At 39.7% G+C, this 25941-nt stretch overlaps 1 protein-coding gene and 1 long non-coding RNA gene across 3 annotated transcripts in view; one reads left to right on the forward strand and one right to left on the reverse strand.

The window, feature by feature from the left end:
* Positions 1 to 21085, forward strand: part of tasor2 (transcription activation suppressor family member 2) — a 26701-nt gene extending 5616 nt beyond the window's left edge. Inside the window, exons 9-22 of one of the 2 annotated variants that reach the window (XM_013270534.3) lie at positions 1249 to 1348; positions 1459 to 1553; positions 1641 to 1747; positions 1998 to 2070; positions 2177 to 2248; positions 2390 to 4483; positions 5192 to 5915; positions 6069 to 6528; positions 7548 to 12320; positions 14068 to 14190; positions 14269 to 14422; positions 14519 to 14624; positions 20023 to 20204; positions 20408 to 21085. In XM_013270534.3, the coding sequence (XP_013125988.1) occupies positions 1249 to 1348; positions 1459 to 1553; positions 1641 to 1747; positions 1998 to 2070; positions 2177 to 2248; positions 2390 to 4483; positions 5192 to 5915; positions 6069 to 6528; positions 7548 to 12320; positions 14068 to 14190; positions 14269 to 14422; positions 14519 to 14624; positions 20023 to 20204; positions 20408 to 20505 (9161 nt within the window). In that variant the 3' untranslated portion in view covers positions 20506 to 21085. The remainder of the gene's footprint in view (positions 1 to 1248; positions 1349 to 1458; positions 1554 to 1640; positions 1748 to 1997; positions 2071 to 2176; positions 2249 to 2389; positions 4484 to 5191; positions 5916 to 6068; positions 6529 to 7547; positions 12321 to 14067; positions 14191 to 14268; positions 14423 to 14518; positions 14625 to 20022; positions 20205 to 20407) is intronic. The other variant, XM_019361740.2, reaches the window with a different exon arrangement.
* LOC109202918 (uncharacterized) lies at positions 20870 to 24180 on the reverse strand. The gene is made up of 2 exons (XR_002062927.2): positions 23926 to 24180; positions 20870 to 22034 (listed from the first exon to the last, which is right to left on the reverse strand). It is a non-coding gene; the product is annotated as an uncharacterized LOC109202918 (long non-coding RNA).
* Positions 24181 to 25941: the final 1761 nt, after the last annotated feature.

Here is a 25941-nt window from a genome sequence, read left to right on the forward strand (position 1 = left end):
CTGTTTAGTTTTTGTAGAATATGTTTTGTTACATATATGTTACATTTATGTAGTTCCCCTACCCCATTTATATCCCCATATAAATCACCTATGAAAACCAACCTTAAGAGCACATTTAAACAACAGAGTTGACCAAAGTGCTGGACATAAAATAGGAGGGTCACAGAATAAGAAGATTAAAAAACTGTAAGATCCAGTGTATACAGACACACCCACAAAAGACCAAAAATAAGAACATAAATGCAATCGCATCATAAGTCTTGACATTAGGACAAGAAAGGGTACTAGTCTTTTGACCTTTTGATGTTAAAGGGACCAAAGGTGTTAAAGCATTAAAAAAATATTTAAATGTGTCTTAACCTAATGCAGAGAAGATATCAGCAATGATTATTATTTGCTTCCCATCTTTCTGGGAAGGGATTTAAGGTGATTTCCAATTGTACATTAAGAAAGATTATTCAAAAGTGGGAAGCATTCAAGACAATGAGCAGTCATTCCAGTGGTGGAATCTTTCCACCAAATTCACATCAAGGTCAGACAATGCAATGGTCAGAGAGACTGCAAAAAACGGAAGAGCTACATCGCAGACCCTACAGGCCTCAGATAGCAAGTTAAATGTTATTAAGGTTGTGACAGTGTAATTAGAAAAAAACAAGTAGTGGCTTGTTTGGAAGAGTTGCCAGTATAACCTCTTTCAAAAGAACATGGTAGCATAGCTTAGGTTTGCAAAGTTGCATTTGAACAAATTACAAGACTTCTGGAACATTGTCCTTGGAACGTACATAAAAATGGAGATGTTAAGCCATAATAAAATGGGGGGAAAAAACAAACATAGTGTCTCAGTACAAATACCTCATTAGCAATCATCAGGGATGGTGGTGGCGGGATTATGATTTTTGAGTCAGCTGTGAGGCCAATTCTCTGACAGCTAAAGTTTGACCACAATTAGGTCAATCAACAGGACAGTGACTCCAAGCACAACAGTAAATCTACAACAGAGTGGCGGAAAAACACCTCAACTTAATTACCTAAGCTAGATAATATTTCTATTATGAGATGTAAAACCTTATAATTGACGGAGGGTGAATATTTTTTGGTTTTTTTATATTTTTTTCATACATGACTAAATAACAACAGATATTTATTGCAATTTTCAAGTGAACGTGTTTTTGTTGTTTTGTTATCATTACTGAAAATATGCACTTTTTTCATGCATAACATTTTTGCTGTTGTATTAAATCATTTCAGTTTTTCATTACTTGCCTTGGAGAGGTGAGCTTCAGATCGGCAGCCAGTTATACAACGTTGGGCTGAGGTCTAAAGCAAGGGCCTTACTACCTGCCAAGCTGTAAGTTCAATATGCACATAGAAAAGGGAGATTTTCTTCTTATTTGGCTTTGAACATTTAGATTTCATAAGCTATTTTATTTGCTTGCCCTTTTTTTTTTTCTGTTGAAGACCACCAGTGGTGAAAGTTGACTGGGTGATTTCCATGTTAGATCTACGACAGCTATTACCAAGGGCTGTTTTTGAAACCTGCTTCACTGGTGAAGGTGTGCTGTTGTTATTTTTTTATTTTTAAAGGTTAAATCTTGGGGAAGTAAACATATTAATAAATGTGGCATTTTGCTGTCTTTCAGTCTTTCTGGATGGCTTATACTGTAGTCTGTATGAGTTGGTTTCTACTGAGGCAGAAGAAACCAACTCACTTGTTCAGCTTCTGTGGGACATCAAAGAGAAAGATCTTGTAAGTTTTTGTTTACTATCAATCTAATATGAAACACAGAAGACCAAGCAAACTTTTTATGAAATTACTAAAGCAATTAATTGAGCGCTAAACTGTACACAAACTATTTTATTGTTGATAGACTGTGAATGATTTCAGCGGTGGAAATTTCCAGTGCAATAAAATATTGGGCTCTCTTATATGCAGCTGACAGTATGTTGTTGAGTTTGACTTACCTAACACCCAAAAACCATTACTCATTTACACATAGGCTCTCGTTGTTTTGCTGCAAGATGGTGGATTTTTTATCCTCCTGCACTCGTCCCATTTTCTCTCATATGATGGTAAGACTGAAAATGGTTTCAGTATACTGTTTTGTCAGTTGCATAACAAAATTTTGTCTTTGTCTAGAAAGCTACATATCATCCACGAATTTCTTTTCTTCTCTAGATGCTTGGTCCTGTGCAAGTGAAGTCCTGCAGGGCTTGTTTGTGTTTCCAGATTCTCGAGTTGTAATGAGAGGTCATTGTAACATTTATTAAACACTGAATATAAATCATTATAAATTTTGTCACTAGCATTGATTAGAGCTTAATTTTCCATTAATGCAGTTTAATTAAAAGAGCAAATACTAAACAAATACTCTGGCTTGATTTCTCATAGATACCAAATTCGGACAGAAGAACCCTTCTAAGACATCAGAAATCCTCCGGATTCTGCCTGTACTAAGCTATGCAGAGGGTGAAGCTGAGAAGACGCCCATTGACCCAAGTGAAGAACTGTGTGAAGTCTTGGCTCAGCATATGCAGAGTTACACTGCACTGATAAATCCTGGGCTGGCATCAAGTCCTTCTCGGGAAGTCAGCATGTTTCCGTTTCAGTATGATGTGCCAGATACCCACCTGTACTCATCCCCTGAATGGACTGATGGGGCAATGCAGAGCTTCAGGTCATATCTGAGCAGACCAACCTCATTCCAACTGCCAGTATCTAGAGCTTCAGAAATTCTTGCAGCTGGACAAGAGGAGCGGAGGAGAGAAGATCTTGATGATGATGTCTATATCTGTATATCGTCTCCTGAGGAGGCACCTCAGGAGTTCACAGACCCTGTTAATACAGTGTTGGAAGACACATTATCAGACCTGAACTCTTCTGAAAATGTTGAGACATCTGTAGAGAATGTTACAAGTACCGGGGCACAAGACGATTTAGGAGTTATGCCTCATAATGTGGTACCAAATGATTTGCAACTGGGACCTTCCTCCAAAGACAATGAAAAATCCAGTGACCTCAGTGAACTGAACAAAACTGATGATGTGGTGGCAAATAATCTCACTCCTCCTACATCAGATGACCTTCCTGCAGAGCTGATTGTCAGCATCACTTCTGCGGAACAAAGTGTCAGCAATGAGACTCTAAATCTAAGAGCAAAATTACAAGCAGCAGAAGTAAACTCTCTCTGTGATGAGACTGGCTATACTCAAAAGCTTTTGAATATCCCTCAGGTCACTAGCTTCACAGAAACCAAACTTAAACTACACACAGGATGTTCCGGGGGATCGAAAAAAGCATCTAAAGCTTCTGTTGTGCCGTCTACTTTACAGACCGTCAAAACACCAGTGGAGAATGACAGTGTAAACAGTCCGAAGGATGAACACACCAAGGAAATACCAGATCACCCACAGCTGAGTAATCCTTCAAATTGGAGGAAATTACAACGGCGTAGGCGCAAATGTGGAAAAATATCTGCAAAAAATAGAAAACTAAGATCAGCTATGGTTGCTTTACCCATAGCAGAAGAGAAAAAAACAGATCCTGAGCATTGCCCTTTAAGAAGGAAAACCGAGCGCTGGGACCTTAAACCAATCATCAGTGAATGTGGAAAGATTTTGGTGCCTCATGGCTCTACAGACTTTGCTGATCAAATTAAATCTTTGAAGGATAAGCTCCAGTCTAACAAAAATGAAGAGTGCTCTGAAAAAATGTTGCTTGATGCCCCAGTGAATGCTGATGACGCAGTCAAATCGGATCCAGAGTCTTGCACTGCTCCAGAGACAGCAGTGGAAGACATGCAGGCTGCTAACATAGTGGAGGGTGGGAATGATCTTCAAACCGTCACTGTTAGTGATGTTAATCCTGAGCAGAAAATTTCAAGGGAGTCAAATGATGGTAATAGTTCATTGCCTTTGAATCCAGAAAGTAATTCCTCAAATAATGAACCCACAGACAGTGTTTCGTCACAAGAAGTTCAGGAAAAACACTCTGAGAACCTCTCCCATGAAAAGTGCCCAACTAAGAGTGAATTTCTGTTGAGGAAACTAAAATCAGTACTTTTAAGAGGAAAGAGAAAAACTGATCTTGTGACAGAGAACACAGCTCCAAATACTCCTCAAGACACTGAGCCTTGTCTCAAGAAGAGCAAAGAAGTGGACACTGAGTCTGAGGCGCTGAAATGTAATAATAAAAATACCCCGAGCACCAATCCTGGGGTCACGGAAGATCAAAAGATGCAGCCAGTTGACCCTTTGTTTGCGTTTGCCCTTGGGCTGACCCCTAAAGTGATACCGGAGAACTTGAAAAAAGCAGAGGATCAGGACTCCAAGCAAAAGATGGACACCGCAAAGACACAGGAACAAATGATTCAAGACAAGCAACCTCAAATCGTGCATAGGGCTCCATCAATTTTTACAAGACGGGGCAGGATAAAAACACTCAAAAAGCACCAAAGTATCTCTGCAGAATGTATTAAAAAGAAATGTAAGTTATGTTTTGTAATTATAAAGTTTGGAATGCTTGTTTTTTGTCTGATATGTGCAATCTCTTCTGTCATGTGCAGGACAAACTAACCCCTTTCCTGACTCTGTCATTCCCATAACTGTCCTCTGCATGCTACTTCTGCACTTTGCAAAGCCTTTGCTAACTTGTGAGCTGTTTTCACACATGCACAGCAACCTTGAACTTTTGTCACAATTACCTAGTTGAAATGCATGTGAGAACACAAATGCGTAATGTAACAAAACATGAAACAATCTTTAACCTGCCAGGTGCCTCATGCGATATCTGTATATAATAATATGGTGAATTTAAAGCTAGCAAGTGGTCACCCGGTGTTTTATCTCCTGTACATTGTACTTGGGCACCTCATTGTATAAACCACAGTAGTGAGAATGCAGCTGATGCGAATGTTTCCTCCTTTGTGCTTTGTTTAATAGAGGATTTGTGTGAAAACAGCTAGTTTGCTTTTGCTCCTTTTTGCTTGTGCTGCATTTGTGCTAGTCCTATCAATCTCCAGAGGGTTGACATTATTGGCTAAATAAACCAACACCTTTGTTCTAAACAATGGCATACTTAATATGTTGGTGACAAATTCGTAATGATAATAGACGTATATTTCAAGTGCTTTCAATGTGCTACGTTTTATTTTCATGCTGTTTCTCTTGTTTCTTCTCTGTTTTGTCTTCACAGGGTGGTTGCATTTTCAAACTCCAGCTTGTTTTGCCAGTGAAAAACTCAAAAACAAAGACTGTACTAGCGATAATTCTGTCAGGAAGACTGAAAAAATGAACAGTGCTTACTCACCTGCAGATGCTTTGAACTTACTTGCTGACTTGGCACTCAGTGCCGATAATGACCAGGCCCCTCCACAACCAAACCCATCATTTGAGAGAAAACCTGAGACAAGTTTGAAGAAGTCTGACCTTAAAAAAGACCTTACCAGTGCTGAACAAGAGTCAGTTCTTCATGCTCTGCTTAGACAGCCTGCTGATAGATCCACTCAGCCACATGAGTCTCCTGCACCAAGCCACCTTGTAGTAAACCGTGAACTCATTGGTTTGGTATCTAAAGAACATGCTTACTCATTGCCCCCATCTTCCTCTCTACTATTGGGTTTGCCAGGTACATCCCCTGTAAGTGATTCTTCTAGACTGCACCATGACCAGACAATGTATGGATTTCAAACACTACAGCCCTCTGTTGGTCAAGAAGACGGAAGTGAATATGACAAGACACCAGAATATCTGAAAAGGTGCATGGCTCGCAGACAAAAGTTCAGATACTCCCGTACTTTTGTTAACACGGAAGGATGCATAAAGGTCACAAGACACTGGCAAGAAAACTATGACTTTAATCTGGACAGCAAGTTTACAAGCGATCCAAAAGACAAAACTATTGTTCGAGCTTTGCATGGGTATGTACAGAGTTATTTATCCAGTAATATATCAGCATAAAATTAAACATGTTGACAAGATTCAGAGTTATTCTTGTTTATTTTGATAGCGCTGACATTTACTTCAGATGTCATTATGTAGCTAACCTTTGTACAATTTGATATCTTCAACAGGCCATGGGATTTCTCCATTCAAGACACTAATGAAGAGGTGCGGCTAATTGTACACATGTGGATAGGCTTGTTTTACAGTCGGTCAACACCACGCTTTTTTCACGTTGAGTCAAATTTTGCGTACTCCTGCTCAGAAGAGAATGATTCATTGGAAATGACGAGTGGAGTTGTATCTGGCTTAACTATATTTGAGCATAAAGACACTGCTGCTTCTTGCCCAAGTGTACCAGACACTTCAGACCCTTTGTTGTCAAAAGCTTTGGACCTCAGCAAAAACGATGACACCATATTGGATCAAGATTCTGTGGTTTTGGATTTGTCACTGAAAAATTCCAGCGCCTGTCTACAGTCAGTCACTTCACATCCACAAGTCCACAAAAAGGGGTCGCTTGATTCCAGTGAACAGAAAGAACCCAGTGAAACACTGAATTCTTTAAAGCCACTGGGAGAGCTTTGTGAGGCAAGTACATTTAAAGTTTGGTTCTAACATCACTATTACTTCAAACATATAAAATGAATAATATATGAATTGATTTCTTTTAAAATTAAATGGTTTTCCAGTTTCAGCAACACCTCAGAAATTATAGGTCTAGACAGCTAGGATGTTTGGATTAGGAATCTGTGTGACTAGTTGACTAGCTGATTAATTGTCACTGTTGTCACTAATCAGTGTCAGACTTACTAGTCATTTAGTCTAATTGTTGGAATTTTAATTAATGCCCAATGCCAGTAAATTCTGTCCTAAATGTTAAGAGGCTATCTGTCACCAGATGGTGCATTGTTGTTGACAAAGGCCATACATCTGTTAATCTAAGCCTAATTTGTTGCTAACACTATGAGAATGAGATCACAGACACACAAAAAAATAAGCTTTCTCCAAAAGGTAAATGGGCGCTTCCTTAGCGATAGTGTGAGGAATTAGGTCATTCAGGAGAGGTTCAGAGTAGTATTCCTCCATGTCAAAAGTAGATGGCTAGGGCTGTCGCCGCTTGGGCAAGGTTTTTGGCCAGGCATATCCTACTGGGAGCAGGCCCCTGGTACATCTTTCGGATGGCCTGGGAAAGACTCTAATCATTTAGTCTAAATTTTTCCTCCTCGTTTAGTCAGCTAGGGAATTAGTCTGCAGGAACATCCCTAGTTTGGATGCCAAACTGTCATGACGTTATAATTCCTTATGTTGCTGAATTCAAAATACAACCAAGTATATACATCATGAAGTGGTATTTGTGTTCATTCTCTTTGGAAGCTTCCAAATATCTTTACAGTCATAAAGCTCAATAACCTGGATGATGCAAAACAAGGACATTTCAGCTCTTACCTTGGAGCAACAAAGAAAAAGGCTAACAGTAGCTGCTGTGTTGTATAAAATGTTTTACCATTAAATGCAAAGCACTCAGTCAGAAATGAACATATTGCATGAATTAAATTGATATTTTAGTGTGAGTTGTTTATATTTTCTGTTAACTCTTTCTTTTTCAGCCTTCTGAAAACATGGTTAATTCCAAAATGATTGTCACTGATGTGAAAAATTTCATAAAGCCTCATGAAGCTAAGCAGACCAGTCCTCACGGTAAAACTATCTGCCTGGAGAAGATTGATGTTCCATCTTTTAAAGGTGATGGGATAGGCGTTCCTCTTCAAAAAGTGGCACAAAGTGCATCTGTCAAGGTCACCACTGCTATGGCAGCATTTGGAATTGGTCAAGTGGTACTTGGATGCGGTGAAGAGGGGAAAAATATGCAAGAGAGCACTGAAAATCTAGGAGCTAAAGAGATGGGCTTAGTAAAACAAGGTGCAGTGGATTCCTTTTCATTTGTGACACCTGAAAAAGGAGACCTCAGTATGGAAGAAGAAGGCGTGGTTCAGACAGATGAGCATGAAAAAAACAAATTGAAAAAACTGGCAATATGTGAAATGAAGGAACACCCAAGCCAAGAAGGTAATGCAGAGCCATCTCAAAAGGTCAGTCATGCAGGTGATGATTCTGGAAAGAAATCAGATATTATTGTCTGCAATGGAAATTGTTTAGAAAGTGAGAAGCTGTTATCAAAGGAGGAGAATAAAGGAGTCTCACAAGAACAGCGCGGACATTTTAAAGGGTTTCTGGCCTGTGATCTAAGGCATAAGGCTAAAGTGATGAAAGAATATGGTCACTTGAAAGAAGATGGACTATATGAGAAAGAAAACTCTATTTCTGCTGGAAAAGCTGGAAAAGATTTGACTGATCAGCCATTACCTGTAATGTGTAATGGTCCAGACTTGGTAAACGACAACAACATTACACGCAGTAATCATCAAGCAGAAATGAATGAGCAACCCCCAGTAGTGAACAACACCAACAATGTCTGCCATGACTTGCCTCCGATGCTTTGTGCAGATGGTATTGCATTGGCAGATGGCTATTTCATTTCAGAAAATAATTCTCACACTCCATTGGGAATTAAATCCATATATAGGGAACCTGCAACTAAGAAATTTCCCCCCAAAAAAAATTATTTGAGAGATGAGGCATTTAAATCAGCAGTATTACTTGTATCTGATGTAAGCTCGTCTATGCCTCAGGTAAATGACAATGTTGAAATGGAGAGCCAAAACAAAGAAATAACGGACTGCAATAGTGTTCAAAGTAATAATGATCAAGAAGATCAGAAAATTAAGTCAACAGAGGAAAAGGTAAAGGATGACAAAGAGCAATTTCAGCACCAGGTTCATTCACTACTGTGTGAGGCTCGAAAAACATTTGATGGACAAGTGGCATTAACTGAAGAAGCAGATTTCAGGACTAATAAAACAAATGAGGGTGTGAACAAAGGTTGCATTGCATTTGAAAGTCCTTTTACTGGAATGAACCCTTCAGAAAAGGTCATAGTACTGGTAAAGGATGATAGTGCAAGTCACAAAAACACATTTGGTCAAAGTAACAATGATCATGAAGATCAGAAAACTAAGTCAACAGAGGAAGAGGTCAAGGATGAGGAAGAGCAATTTCAACACCAGGTTCATTCACCTCCATGTGAGGTTCCAAACACAAGTGAGGTAAAAGTGGCACTTACTGAAGAAACAGATTTGAGGACAGATGAAACAAACGAGGGATTGAACAAAAGTTGCATCTCAGATGAAAGTTCTTTTACTGAAATAGATCCTTTAGAAAAGGTAGAGCCAATGGATGACAACTTACAAAACACATTTGAACCCCAGCCTCATTCACCCCAGTGTGAGTTTCCAAAACTATGTGAGACAGAAGTGGCATTTACTGAAGAAGCAGATTTTAGGACTAGCGAAACAAATGAGGAACTAGACAAAAGTTCTATTGCTATTGATATTCCTTTTGCTGGAAGAGACCCTTCAGAAAGGGTAACAGTACAAGTAAAGGATGACAATGCAATCCACAAAAACACATTTGGTCAAAGTAACAATGATCATGAAGATCAGGAAACTGTGTCAACAGAGGAGGTTAAGGATCTCAAACAACAATTCCAACATGAGGTTCATTCACCTCCTTGTGAGGTTCCGAAAATATGTGAGGCACAAGTGGCATTTACTAAGGAAACAGACCTCAGAACAAATGAGGGATTGAACAAAAGTTGCACTGGGGTTGAAATTCCTTTTATTGGAATAGATAGATCAGAAGAACTTATAGTACAGGTAAAGGATAACACAGCAACATTTCAACGCCAACTTCGGTGGAAGATTCCAAAAGTGTGTGAGGCAAATGTGGCATTTGCAGAAAAAACGGATGTTGGAAGAGACAAAAAAAATGAGAGACTGGACAAACGTTGCACTGAGGATGAAATTTCTTTTATTGGAATAGATGCCTCAGGAAAGGATGCAGTACTGGCGAAAGTTGATAATGCAACTGGCAAAGAACAAATTCAATGCCAGCCTCAGTCACTTCTGTCTGAAGTTCCAAAAATATTTGAGGCACAAGTTACATTCACTAAAGAAATAGATCTCAGAGCAGAGTGCAAAACAAATGAGGGATTGGATAAAAATTGCACTGGTGTTGAAATTCCTCTTATTGGAATAGATTCCTCAGAAAAGGTTAGTGTACACTTACATGGCTCACACCCCCAAGGCAAGTCTGGAGAAGTGGTACAAGGTCAGGAACAAATTCCATTCATCAGTGACTCTAGCTACTCTAAAGCTGCCCTGACCAGTGAGATATGTAATACAACTCAAGCATGTAGTGAAAAAGAAGAACCTTGCAAAATGTTACTTCTTGATATAAATGAAAGCTACGGGCCAGTAGACTTGGGTATTGAGTCAGATGACAGATGCCCTACTCCAACTATAGATGAAAAACCATATGGGTACCCATCTTGTTCTAGCCCAGGCAGAAGCAATTCTGCATTAAGTAGTAGTATAACTGGCAAAAACTTGAAACGTAAATGCCTCAACACAAGCTCAGCACCTGTACATGGTAAGCTGCCTTGTGAGAAAAAACCCTGTCAGAGTTCCATTGTTAAGACTGATTCTAGCCTTCACCAGATTCTCCATCCTGATCTTGAAGCAAGGACTCTAAGAGTTCTACAAAGTATAGACAAGTTCCTGTCCAAATCAAACCACATTGACAAATCCTGTCAGATCGAAACACTTAAAATGAAAGAGTCTGTAGCTCAATCCCCTGAACCTAGTAGCAAATGTACCCCAAGTTCTTTAGCCTTTGACCAACCTACAGTTGACTTTAAGGATAACAATGAAAAGTCAGCTCTTGTGTCATCTTCCACCTCACAGGATCTGCACACAGAATCATCAGATAACCTCCTTGTATCACCTTTTAAAAGTAAATTGGAAGAAGTGCTTGGTGTCAAATTGAATCTAAAGAAAACTGACTCGGTTCCTCAGGAATATTTTGAAAGAGTCAGTATACAAGAAACCTCGATAGGGCAGAATGGCCAGTTCCCCAGAACTTGTCCATCTGAGTTGTTGCAAGTCATTAAACCAAGTTTAGACCAGGAGAGACCTAAACCAACACTGCAGTCCAATGTAAATCAGGAATCCCGTGCATACAATCATCGTCCTGTCTTGGCTGTCAAACCATCGAAGAATGATGAAAGTCCAGCAGATTACTTCTTAGTAGATACAGAAATTGAAAAGTCTCTCAAAAACAACCCACCTAAAACCCCTAAACTAGAATATAGTAAGCCAACATCTGTGCTCTCAGAAAAGAGGACAAATGCAAAATCTAAGGGATGTTCTGAAAGACTAAATGATAACCAGGAGGCCAGTCAGCTTTCCTTCAAAACTACTTGGCTTCCAGATGTTGGTAATAGTAGATCAAATTCGTTTCCCTCATATCAGTACCAGAGAAAGGATATTTCAAAATTTGACATGAATCCATCATCGCCACCACCTATGGAGTGTTTTGAATCTGCAAAAAGTTCCTCAAAATGTGTTGATGAAATCCAAGATTTCTTAACAAATGGTTTAGCTGAGAAAGTTGAGCAAACTGTTAAAAAAAATATTGAGATGGATCTCAAAGACCCCTCCAGTGCAGCAGCTTCATTTATAGATCAAAGAAATAGTGACAGCATAGATAAAAGTCTGGTCTTGGGGCCTCGAAGCTCACTTGTATGCACAGTCTATAACAATAGTCAGAAGAGATCTTATTCGTTTCTGGAACAAGTTTCTCGGAGGTGCATACAAGATGATCTCACTCAGGCGTCAGTTGAACAAGAATCCCTCATTTTCTCAGAACAAATGAAACAAGTTTTGAAAAAGAGTGAGAGGAGACCCACCCACCAAGAAGACAGTCATGACAAAATAAGGCTGTCTTGCACTAGTCCTTTGACTATCAACTTCTCTAATCTAGACGAGCAAGAGGATTCACTGGATTACTTGGGCGCCTCTCTTATTGGACAAAAAATTAAGGTAGACCTGTCCAACAGGAAGGATCCAACTGACAAAAATGAAGAAAAGATGATTTGTCCTGGAGAACTTTCTGAAGGCAAATATAACACTGTGGAACATGACTGGGTTTCTGATGTGACTGTGGAATGTGCCAGACTGTATGAAGCAAAAATGCAAGATGTTTGTGCTTTCAAAAAAGTCTCAGCTAGAGCCAGACGCTTCCGAAGGAGTTGCACTAAGACTGAACCAAGTAACCATTTTGACTTCTGTGAACAAATGAAGAAAGAAATGGATAAAACGTTCCGGACTAGTCTAAATTCAGTTGTGAAGAAGTCCTGTAGAACAAAGTATAGGTTCTACATACTAGCAACGTCAGAAGATGTCTTCTTTGAACAAACCAAGGTAAAACACTTTTTTAAATAGTGTCCTCAGCCATATAGTGTTTATAAGCTATATCTCAGACATGTCTGATCAAATTAATGTGATACACAAGATGCTTGTATATGAAAGGTACAAGAAAAAAGTTACTCATTGGTCAGAAATGGATATTGAATACAATAGTCAAGACAGATGTTGATGTAAACTACTGGGCCTACTCCCTCAGTATAATCAGTTAATATGATTTCCATTAGTATGTTCAGTATGCTGATTACCATCCTAACCCTAACCCATTCAAAATGATCTAGAACCACCAGAAGGATTGTTTTGAACCTGGCTTGGAACAATAGCAGCAATGGGAAAGAAATCCTTTCTTACAGAACTTTTTTTTTTTTGTAATGATTGACTATTCCCTGACTGGTTTTAAGTGGTTGCTGGCTGTTGCTCTAAAATTGATTGCTAAGGACCAGTGGGATTTACTTACCTGGATGATTGAGCATGCATCAAGACATCTGAACCAAAACCACTTGTGATTGCTTCTGGTGTAGCAGGTTGTCTGTAGTATGTGTGGAACTTGCTTAACGTTTGTGAAACTGTGAAGTGTGAAGCAAACACAACAGAAACAGGTTGCCTTCAAAGTAAAAGTTGGGCCTTTTGAAATGTCTTGGGTTTTAGCATTAAGGTTTCCTGTTTGTGTCACACTTTTTCAAGTTTCACTACTTGTCAGTGGTTAGTTAGCAAATGTTTGCTGACAAGTCAGCATCTTCTGTGAAGACTTCAGGCAACTTTGGCATCAATCACAAGAGTTTGAGAGTTTCTGATGTAGCACTGTTTGTTTGCAAGAAATTTAGCCTAGCAACAGCTGTAACCACTCACCAACCTATCAGGGAATAAACGTAGTGACCGGAGGCAGATATCTTCTCTTCACCGTATCTTCCTCTCTCTCATCCAGCATCTACACTGATCCACCCCAGTATACAGCCCCTTACCTATTCTGGACTGAAACCCATCCAATTTGGATTTTGCTCTTTATTTGCTAGGATTTGTTTTCACACACTCTGGACTCAGTTCAGCTAAGGTTTTCCATTGCCATGCACCAACATCAAACTGCCGGGTTCTCAAACATTCATTATGCACTCTGCTCCACTCTGCCTAATATCTCATCACTGTTTTACCCTGCCTTGTCTTTAATCTAACTATAGTCCCCTATATACTCATCCAGCCATTTCATGTAGCTGTCTCTGATTCATGAAACACATGCCTTCATATCAAAAAGTGTGTATCCTCCATACAGTGATTGTTGACTGCACCATATTACATTGTTTTCTTTGGACATCAACATTGTGTTGATTGTGTAGATAACTATCGATAGTTCCAGGTATGAATGGTGGTAATTTTTTTCCCTTTAAATCCCCAAATTTATTATATGAGGAATAAGTCAATTTAGAAAAAGTAATGAAATAAGAGATTGTGGGTTTGAGCCACAATCATGTAACAGAGTTACATGATTTTAAAATGCCAAATGGTTCAAAATGAACCTTCTGGTGGTTCATTTTGGTTCTAAGTTAAGGGTCAGATTCAAATGTAACAAAAAATATATACAACTTAAAATGAATTGTTGTTTATTTCTCACAAGCTTGTGCTTATAGTAGCCGTTATTGAGGTGTGACAGTAAAGGATATCAACTTTTTTCATAACCCTTGTACATATAAAATATAAACTTGCCATATATTTATAACTTCTCACTGAGTAATTATTTTTATTTCAATAGGCACAGTTAGAGGCAGAGGGCCACACTTCTGTACAGCCATCTGAGTTCTTCCCTGGTGATGATTGTTCTTCATCTTTGATCATCATCCTCAAGAATGAAGACATTGCTGAGCATATTTGTGAGGTAATGGTTCTATTGGTGCAAAAGATCACAACAAAACTTAAATAAAAGTTATTAAAGACTCAACTTTCTGCTTTTCAGGTCCCACAGTTGCTTGAGCTGAAGAAGTCACGGCATGTGCAGTTTGCTGGAATTGATGAACCAGATGATGTTTTGAATCTCACACATCAGGAACTCTTCATGCAGGGTGGTTTTATAATGTTTGACAGAACAGCGCTGGATGCTCTCAGCCTTTGTATGTGCACTTTTATTGGGCACTACTTTTCTGTGTTTGGAGTATTTTAATGAACACTAATTTAACTAATTGCTTGAACCTTTAATGAATTTGTAGGTAACATGAAAAAAGTATCTGAAATCTTGCTAGAGCTAAGCAAAATGGGAAAATGGAAATGGATGTTGCATTACAGAGACAGCCGTCGACTAAAGGAAAATGCAAGGTAAGGACCAGTCCACAAAGAATAACTACAATAAAACTTTCCAATTTGATATATTTCACCTGCACAAGATGAAATTTTTTCTTTTTCACTCTTTGTTTGAAATTTATGATATTATTTTTTTATATAGTTCTTCTAAAAAAGATAAAATGTAGTAATGCACCACAAAATGGCATAAAACAGGAAATTAATGAAGAAAACATGAGAACAAACAAACATGGGCACATAGAAGTAGTACTAGTAATATAACACAAACCAGTAAACTAATAGAATTACGGACTCTACCAGATACCTGGGTGCTTGAGGGTTCTGCACAGTATCTTTGCTGTTCTTGGGACTGTACTCTTCTGGACAGAGATCCTGGGTGGTGTTCCTGGGATCTGCTGGAGCAGGGGGTCACTGCACTGAGTTCTCGAATTACTACTGGGACCACTGTCGTGTTCACCTTCTACATCGGGATCCCCAACTAAAATAGCAGGAGGTCTACTACCTCCATCATCCAATCAATGTGGGGTCTAAACATGAACCAACAAAATATATTTTATTTTATTTTTATTTAACATTTAATTAACAATATAGATTTTTGTCTTGTAACTACTGACTAATTATTCATGCTCATTAAATCATCTTCTGAACAGAAAAGTGCAATCCAGTTCAAGTACTAATATTAAATAATTTAACAATGAAATTATGCAATAATCTTTATTACATCTATTGCACAAAAACCAACATTGAGCATGCATCAAGACACCTTAATCATCCAGGTAAGTAAATCCCCAAAAGCAGATTTTTCTCATCTGAATGTAGCGTTTTCAGTGGGAGAAACATTTCATTACTCATCAAAGTGACTTCTGAATTAGTAGGTGAAAAGGGAAAGACTCTCTCTGAATTGAGGAGCAGGACTAATGGTACATCTTTCAACATTTTACAATGCTGTGATTGCAGCCGTTCCCTAACTCTTTGTGAATGGTACTCATAGGCATTGATCAATGGTCTTTGATCAATGGTCAGTGGGCTTTGATCAGTGGTTGTTGATTAATGGTCATGAGAGTTTGCATATTAATGATCAAGAAACTGATCCTCACAGCCCATTTTTCAGTCAGTGGGCTAGTTTCAGTCATTATGCAAAAGTACTGTTCATAAGGTTGGGAAAACCTGCAGTCAGCTGAGACAGAAGAAGTCACTTGGATAAATAAAAACAATACATCCAGATGAACAGAATCAACTTTTTGGGACAACATTAAGGTGTAAACACCAAAAACCCCTTCAATATTCAGGAAAATTAAGAACCGCTTTAAACTGTTCAGTAAATATGTTTGACAAACTCAACACAATGCAACTTAAAACAGACTGGAAGTCAAACAGGATCTTAAGTAGGTCAATCTCGACCACCCTAGGGGGCATGTTCCACTTTGACCTTTTTGATACTTGGCACAGATATTCCTGTATACTGTGCCGGACACTTGGTCCCATGTATGTCCTACCTGCTAGCATCTTTCACCTTGCTGTTAAGTGCTGGATTTTCTCAGGGGAGTCTTTATATAGCCTGCACATGGGATTTTACCTGGTGTGGTACACACCAGCCTCTATGGACCTCTATGAGCTTGTTCCTGTGCTGCCATGATTAGTTACTCTGTGCTGTCTTTCGGTCCAGCTTTTTCCAGCCACTGGTAGGATTTCTGGATGTCAGCTATTACTTCTATCTGCTGGTGATACATACATGGAGGGGCCTGTCCTTCCATTATGGTTCTTCTCCTGGCTCATCTTCTTTCTCAGGTTTGTGCTGCCTGAGGTATTCAACAAGTACACGATTACTTGTGGCTATCTTCCTGATGTACTCATGGATGTTTATCGTCTCATCCTGGACAGTGGTACTGACACTCTCTAGTCCTTGGCCTCCTTCCTTTCACTTGGCGTACAGTCTCAGTGTGCATCTCTCAATGCATGGTAAGGCGCTTTCTTGTATTGATGTCAATGACTTCTATCGCCTCCTTTTGCCAGCTTATTATCCCAGCAGGGTATTTGATCACCGACAGGGCATAGGTGTTAATTGCCTGGCTCTTGTTCATCCCATTCAGCTGACTCCTCAGGACTTGCCTTACTCTCTGCAGTATTTGGTGGTTGCAGCTTTCCTAGCGATTCCCGGTTACTTGTAGCTGTCCTTGATGTCTGCAATGTTGCCTTCTGGAAGTACAATCCCCTCAGTTCTGACTACCTTCCCTGTCTTTGTTACCATCCGACTATTCTTCTTCAGTCCGAATGACATTCCAATGATGTTACTGTAGATCCCAGTGGTATGGATCAGTGAATCGATGTCTCGCTCACTTTTGGCATACAACTTGATGTCATTTATGTAGAGGAGGTGGCTTTTCTTTATTCTTTTGTGCCTAGATGGTGGTCAACAAGGGAGGTTGTCCACAAAGCCAATACATCGCTGTGGATGCCGTAGGGTTTCCATCTTGGTCAACTGTGCATTTCCAGGCCTTGCGATTTGTGGCCTTGACCTACGCATCACACTGTTGCTGAGGAGTGATGAGGGTGACGTTTGTCTTCTTCCAGACGCACCACTGGAGTTAGGCGAATGCCGCCGCTTGACCGATTCTTGAGTGTATTTCCTCCATTGATGCTACTATGTTTTCTTGCACCAGAGAGCCGAGGTATGGTTGAGCATATTGGGAGATTTCGTGTAGGATGCCTGTAGCCTCTGCGAACATCAAGTCAGTTGCAGATTGGTCATCTAGACTCCCCTGCGGGTCCTGCGCATAATTGCGTCAATCACTATGTTGAAGAGCAGGGGGATACCGCATCACCTTGTCTAACGCCAGTTCTGATTTTGAATTCTTCGGATGCGCAGAATCCAAAGACCAGCCTACCACTGCTGGTCGAGCCGTTGTAGGTCGATTTGAGGAGGGTAATGATCTTCTTGGGGACATGTTCGGCTTCTAACGTTCTCCACAGGATGGTCCAGTCGATGCAATCAAACACAAACTTGAAATCAATGAAGGTAATCAGTCACTGTATGCTGTCTACATCGAACTCTTCGCTCGTTCAGCTGGCGAAGAACAATGATCTGACTGCAGCATCAAAGGCTGGCTTGCTCTTCTCTATTTGACTGCTCGCGATGCTTTTGTAGGCACAACTGAATGATTTTCATGAAGACCTTACCAGTGATGGAAAGGAGGCTAAATCCATGGTAGTTCTTGTATTCGCAGGTAGGGCTGTTCGATATAATGATGTATATTGGATGACAATATAAAAACGTCTATTGTTTCCTATTACGCTATCGTTTGTTTCATGGTGTCGTAAAATAAACTGTTTACAGCAATATTTTTTCATTGTTTTGATGGTCACTGTAGTGGCTATATTAATTTCTTAAAGTTCTCTCTTTCTCCTATATTTAATATAACCACACTACTGACGGACAAGCACCTGTTTTTACGTGTTGTCGTTAGCAACAATGATGGTAAAACCATTGCGTGGCTCTGCTGTCCGCTTGTTTGTTTTCCACTTTCACAATGAAGCTCAAGACTTTTCAAAATAAACTGAATCACATGAAAGAGTATGCAGAGAGTTGAGGATGAGAAGCAAAAAGAGCCGTCAGGTACTAAAAAATAAACGTTAGACTCAAACTTTGAAAGAAAATGGTGGCCGTTACAACTTGTGTCTAAAAATGTATAGTTTCATGCATCAGTTAAAATTTTGGGAGGCACAGCTGTTGGGCCTTGTGGCACATCATGTAGAGGCCATCAAATAATTCATTCAAACAATGCAGGCATTCAGTTGTTGAGCGCACGAAGGTACTATCAGCTTTCTTGATGTTGTCATTGGTTGACTTTTGCCACTTAGACAACGCAATGTGCAGTAGAGTCTGTAGTATTCATGTCTCGACAATGCTTGTTCAGGACCTTCAGCCACTTGGTCCCAGTAAGCTTCGTGGTCCCTCTTTATCATCCTGCATACTACTTCATCCATATTGTCTGGATCATCCAGCAGGGCAAAATGATTCAACAAGACGAGATGGAATTCTTGGCGATGTCCATCATCTGTGAGCAGCTTCCAGTCCAGCCGGGGCGACTTAAGTGACATCCGCTTGGTGTGCTGGAGTTTCAGTTGTAGTCGTGTGCGAACAAAGGTAGTGATCAGAGCCACAGTCTGGGCCCCTCATTTCATGCTCATCTTGAAGAGATGATAGGAATCTGGCGTTTATTATTATATAATCCAGCATCGCCAAGTCCTTTCCACTAGGATTTCTTCAGGTGAGCTGGTGGTTGGTGGGGTGCTGGAAGATGGTATTCCTGGTGACCTTATTGTTGGTTGCAGCAAAGGACGGAAGACGAAGTCCATTGTCGTTGATCTCTCCATGGCTGAAACACCCTAGGGTGGCCTCCTATCCCGAGTCGTTCGGATCCAGCGTGGGAGTTCAGATCGCTGGTAATAATGATGAGGTTGGTCTTTGGAGTTGTGTCCAAGATAAGCTCAAGGCAGTTGTAGAATTTATCCTTGGCTGCATCCAAGCCTGTCTCTGTTGCCACGTTGGCAGAGAGGATGTGCGTCGTGATCATTCCATCAATTGTGAGGATGGCAAGGCGTTCTGAGATGGGTTGAAAGGTGCGGACACTGGTTGAGATTCTGCGGTCGACCATGATGCCAACGTGTGCTTCTCGCTTATCTCCCCCAGAATAATAGTGTCATCAGTTTGTTGGTGGAAGAGGGCTTGACGTTGGTGGTACCTGATCCCGTTAGATGAAGTTCGAAAAAGGTGGCAATTTGGATATTGCAGCGCTGGATCTCTTGCACGATGATCTCAGCCTGGCCAATGTGATGTCTCATGTAGAAGTTCCATACACTGGTGTTGATCGCCACTTGATCTGTGAAATTCTAAATGTTACTTTGGCCAGTAGTCCACTTCTCACCAGCATCCTGGGTCCCCAGTGCTGGTGCATCGGCTCCCCTGGGTGCAGTAGCTTCAGCGTGAAACATTGATCAGTTTGGATCCATATGTTTGGATCCAGAAGGAGGGCGACTACCCTCCTTCTTTTGCTCCCAGGCTTGGGACCGTCCTTGGCGGACATAGATGCACTAGTTTGCCACAGCCAATAACAGTTCCAGTTTGACTTACTGAGCTTACTATATTCCACAGAGCGCTACAGTCATGAGCCATGCCAGTTGTTTTGATGGCATCCAAAGGGCCAACAACATATTTGGTTGGGATGCAGAATGAAACTGTGCTTTTCAATTTATTATCATTATTATTATTATTTTAACAAGGAAACGGAGACCAGATTTCATCAGACAGAATTTGCTAATTTGTATTTTTTTTTTTTTTCAACCATTTGCAACATCTGTGTTTATTTTAGAGTCTTAACTTTCTGAACATCAAGTTTGTTCCTCTCAAATCCAGGTTGAGTGCAGAGGCAAAGGAAAAGAAACACTTTCTATACTGGGGCCAGGAGGCTGGAATCCTGGAGGTTTTGCCTTACCATGACTGTGACCAGATGTCAAAAGATCAGCCTGACTATCTCACATGTTTGGTCCGCCTGCAGGTTCAGAAAATATCATCTCGCTTCCTTGTTTTTATAACTGGTGAGACATGAATATACTAATACCTATGTTCATTGCGACATTCAGTGTGTGCTGTTGCATTATGTTCTTGTTTTGAAGTTGTACTCTGGAGGATTTTATAAATATAATATTCATTAAGATGCTAAAATGGCCTCAAACAATGTCCAGGTTAAATGGACAGAAGTCCATTTGTAAAGGAATAACGTAGTGTTCTCTTTTTACAGATACAGCAACAGACGGCGCCTTTGAGAGTAATGGGATCTTGACAATGACTACGGAGTCTTTCTTAACAAAGCCTTTAAGTGAAATGTTTACAGTGTGACCTAAAAAAAGTCAGCTGGACGAACTGATGTTTTGCTCATTAAAGGATGTATTAATAAACTCACTAAATGTGAGGAGAACCCAGTAATACACCAGTAATTGCTATTTAAAGTGTACTACATTGTGTTATTCTTCAGTCCCACCAGTTTTTTTCTTCTTCTTTTTTGTATCCAACAATAATTATTGATTTTTTTTTTTTTTTCCCACATTGTTCAAATGTAAACCTAGTTCTCATTCAGTTTATGGATAGAGGTGGCAGTAATGCCAGTATACCAGCAGCTGTGCTGTGTGTTGATTTTGTATCATACTTTTATTGTAAAGTGTGTTGTAAACCTGGTTAACAAGTGAGTTTTACATTGTGAATATTTTATCTTTTTCCTCACACTTCTGGCCTTATACATTTGCAGCACAATCAGCATAGTGTTTGTTTGTTGATGGCTTCAGGCAAAAAAGTTGACCAGCCGTCGTCATGCTCTGGGGCTTCAGACGAAGCTAAATTAGGCTGTTTTCAAGTGCTATGTTACATATTTATAGTATACACATGTACAGCAGTTTAATGTTATTAGTTAATGCTAAGTAAATTATCTTTAGTTTTGGTTGTATTCTGTACAGCAAACTGACTGAAAATAAAGAGATTTCATTCACAAATTTCCTTTAAACAACTAACATGGTTGATGGTCCTGAGTACCTACACTACATTAATGTGTTTCACACAGCAATAAGACCCTCGGCACTGTGCTCATGTTGAGGAAGAGTTTGGCCTCTATTTTCCTGTAAACAGAGTCATCTCAAATGAGCAAATGCACTGTCTGTACTAAACATGAATAAAAAATATTTAGTTTTCTAATGAGAATCAACCATTGAATGAAGTGCTTTAAAATGTTGGTTTCCCATCTCCACCTCATCATTTCAAACTGTTCCATACATAGTGCAATTTCTTCTATTGTGGATTTTCTACTGCCTTGTTTTCTGTTCAGCCTTGTTCCCAAAAATTAAAACTGACATGAGAGAAAACTGGAAGGCTCGGGTTTATTCATATGTTCTTGATTTGGGAATCTAAGAGGACATGGATGGAGGTATGACTGTTAAACGAAGAGAGGACCAAACCTAAGGAAAGGGTCTTAAGACAGAGACAGCAGTGACGCCAACCTCAGGTTACAAATTGCTGAATTAAGCGGATATTAAACATGTTGAACAGATCAAGGAAAGACTGCACATTTGGTGAAGCAACAACATCAAATTTGTTGAAACATGATTCATTTGCTTGGCTGCTTATCCAGGTGGAGTTCCACAGGCACTGGAGCCTGTTCCAGCCTGAAGTATTTCAAAACAATCCACCCATTTTCTCTGTCCTCTCCAGCCTTTCCCAGCTGTTAAAAGGCAAATGGTGCTTTGTCCTATGAGGAAACCAGGTGCATGGTATCCCATGGCAGACCCTCCCCAATTCACTGGTGTTCAATAGGTCTCCCAGCAGGGTGGAAACTGGGAAGTCTGAGCTGTCTGCATCACCTTTTTGTAGGAAAACACAATCTGCAAGAGTAAATATAATTATATAATGATAACAGCATGATCATATGCAGTGAAAGGTCTCACAATTATAGATGCGAAACAATATGTTAAAGTTCTGGAAAGTTGGTCTCCCTTCATATCCCTCGTAGTGTCTTAGTCCCACACTTTTCAAAAGATAACTTTACACAGTGTGTAAGAGATTTATTTTTTTTATATCTGCTACTCAATGAGAGAATATTATTTTTCAAAGTTATGTTGTAACCAGATTGCATGCTCTTAGCTCAGTAATTGAGCAGTTGAATTTTGTGCTTTAATGTCGTTATGGGAAGCCAAGCTCCCTAAAGCATAATTAAGGAGAACAGTGGCCTGTCAACAATTAACATTATTAAATCTTGCAGAACTTTTAGCCAGTTTTCAAATGATTTTAATTGGTACTTGTTTCAGATTGAACATTTGGGATTGACAAGCGATTAACTGGGCGATAAACACAACAGGAAGGTGTTGACAGTGACAAGTCCCAGAGCTGGTTTCCTGTAGACCAGGGGTGTCAAAGTCAATTGCACAGGGGGCCAAAACTCAAGGCACACTTTAGGTTGCGGGCCAAACAAGATAAACATTTATTGAACACACTACAACAATGTTTTTTAAACAGAAATATGAATTAAAACAGACAGGAATATTATTCCAGATTAAATTAATTTAAAAAAAAACAAAAAACTTTAACTTTAAATATTTTGCTCCTCATAAATATATATCCTGTCAAAATTATGTAAGTCAGAAATATGAACATGCTGCCAAAACCCCCAGAAAAAATACAGGGAGTGCAGAATTATTAGGCAAGTTGTATTTTTGAGGAATAATTTTATTATTGAACAACAACCATGTTCTCAATGAACCCAAAAAACTCATTAATATCAAAGCTGAATGTTTTTGGAAGTAGTTTTTAGTTTGTTTTTAGTTTTAGCTATTTTAGGGGGATATCTGTGTGTGCAGGTGACTATTACTGTGCATAATTATTAGGCAACTTAACAAAAAACAAATATATACCCATTTCAATTATTTATTTTTACCAGTGAAACCAATATAACATCTCCACATTCACAAATATACATTTCTGACATTCAAAAACAAAACAAAAACAAATCACCGACCAATATAGCCACCTTTCTTTGCAAGGACACTCAAAAGCCTGCCATCCATGGATTCTGTCAGTGTTTTGATCTGTTCACCATCAACATTGCGTGCAGCAGCAACCACAGCCTCCCAGACACTGTTCAGAGAGGTGTACTGTTTTCCCTCCTTGTAAATCTCACATTTGATGATGGACCACAGGTTCTCAATGGGGTTTAGATCAGGTGAACAAGGAGGCCATGTCATTAGTTTTTCTTCTTTTATACCCTTTCTTGCCAGCCATGCTGTGGAGTACTTGGACGTGTGTGATGGAGCATTGTCCTGCATGAAAATCATGTTTTTCTTGAGTGTATCATTACACTGCAGCTCCATCTGAATCTGCACAGGTGCAGTTCAGCAAAGTCCGCTGACTTGGTTCAACATTACTTAGCAACAGGGAAAGTGAGGCAGGTTGCACTGGTGCATTTGTGACAGCTTCACTTGAAATGCCTTCACCGCATCATACATGCCATGTCCATGAACTGACAGATTTCCTTGCTGAGCTCAAAAACTCAATTGAGAATTTTTATCCCAACTCAGCCAACGGACCTCTGTATGATATGGAATGTCGGCAAACTCTGAATCTATTTCCCACATAAAAGACTGAAATTGACGTTGATTTAAACTTTTAGCTCAGATAAAATTTCGGTTTGCGTTACGGTGATCATTACATGCTCCATTTTTAGGACTTTACCACACAGCGTTTCCTGGTGTATGATGCAGTGATATGCTGATAACTCACCGGTACAGTTCTCCTCCTGCATCTTTACTCGCATCCTGCTGACTAGTCCGCTTTTTTCACCGCACAACACCGGCGCTCCATCTGTTCTAAGTCCAACAAGTTTGTCCCAGGGCAGTTTCATGTCGGTTACACTTTAACATACGTTTTAAAAAATGTCTTTTCCTGTCGTTGTGCATCGATTTAATGTTCAATATTTCCTCTCCACGGATGAAGATGGCCAGCTGTGCAATGTCCATCATGTCTATACTTTCATCCACAGCAAGAGAGTATGCAATAAAGTTTTTGCTTTTTTAACACAACTGTGTTCTTAAATCAGTGGCCATCTCACAAACCCGATCAGCAATGGTATTTCTCCTCAGGCTCACATTTGCCAAAATCTGCGTTTTGTCTGGACACAAGATGTCACACACCTTCATCATGCAGCTCTTAACTTGCTTTCACAACAGCTTCACTTTGTGATTTTGCTCTGGTTAAAAACGTCTGCTGAAATGTCAGATTCTTCTTTAGCTCTTCTACTTTCTGTAGTTTCTGCATTTAGGTTTTTCAGCTTATCCTGACGTTTTGTCTCGTAGTGCACGTCTTAAATTAAATTCCTTAATTACAGCCACATTAGCTCCACTAATAAGACACACGGGTTTACCAGCAATGTCTGTAAACATATATTCAGTCACCCACTGGCACTGAAAGGCTCTGCTTTCAGAATCAACTTTTCTCTCCACCATTGTGAGCAGCTAGCTTCGCAATTATGGGCTCAAAATGTGGTCATAAATATTTTGTACTTGTAAATCAGTTTTGTACTTGTAAATCAGAATTTGTATGTGTAAAAAGAATTTGTGCGTGCGTAAAAAAGATTTGAATGTGTAAAAAAGATTTGTGTGTGTGTAAAAAAGATTTGTATGTGTAAAAAGAATTTGTGCGTGCGTAAAAAAGATTTGTATGTGTAAAAAGAATTTGTGCGTGCGTAAAAAAGATTTGTATGTGTAAAAAAGATTTGTGTGTGGACTTAGCCAAAAACTCCCCTGCAAGTTACAAGTACGAAGTTTGACCCTATTTTTCTTCCTGTCATCTGATTGGTCAATGTCATGTCAATCACAAATGTAACAATCCAATCAGAGAACAGATGGGTTTGGCTGTCGGAGGGGCACTTTTTTGAACTGCAGGTCCTTGAAGGGTAATACAGTTTGAAGCTGGAGGATCTCTATATAAATATCCGATAGCAGCTAGGTCCGCAGCTGTTGAAAGGATAAAGTTGTGGTATGTCAGTGGTTAGAAATACCATTATTACTTTAGGATTAGTTTAACACAAAGTCAGGGCTGACCCAGGACCATTGCTGTGAGTCACAGTGCGCAGCATAAAGGTCCTTTCACATCTGATGCAGGATGTGCTGCTAATGCTAACTGCTAACTAAAAGCAAAGGATCCAGAATTTGTTGCGCTGGCTGCTGAGCTCTGTGGGTTTTTGCAGCAGCTCTACCTGTACTAGATGCACCTGCTCCTTGTCGTTTCTATCTCTGACTTTATGTCCTCTACAACAGTTTCTGTTTTTTTTGCTAGTTCTTCAAATGTTCAATAAAAACATGTATGCTAATTCATAACGAAGAAAGCTTTGTAATGAAGACTGTCATTTCCAAAACACTGCCCCCCCCCCCCCCCCCCCCCCGCGGTCCGCAGCGCTGTTGAAAAGGCTGTGGAAGTCCCTGTATAAAGCACGTAGACCTGTGACACAAAAATCACCAAACTCGGACGACCACAGACTGTTTTCCTTCGTGGTGATGAAGGAAAACGCTGGGTTGGCATGTAAAAGGGCATTTATTCCCTTCAAGGACCTGCAGTTCAAAAAAGTGCCCCTCCGACAGCCAAACCCATCTGTTCTCTGATTGGATTGTTACATTTGTGATTGACATGACATTCACCAATCAGATGACAGGAAGAAAAATAGGGTCAAACTTCGTATTTGTAACTTGCAGGGGAGTTTTTGGCTAAGTCCACACACAAATCTTTTTTACACATACAAAT

The sequence above is a fragment of the Oreochromis niloticus genome, linkage group LG7 (assembly GCF_001858045.2).
Source record: "Oreochromis niloticus isolate F11D_XX linkage group LG7, O_niloticus_UMD_NMBU, whole genome shotgun sequence".
NCBI classification, from domain to species: Eukaryota; Metazoa; Chordata; class Actinopteri; order Cichliformes; family Cichlidae; genus Oreochromis; species Oreochromis niloticus.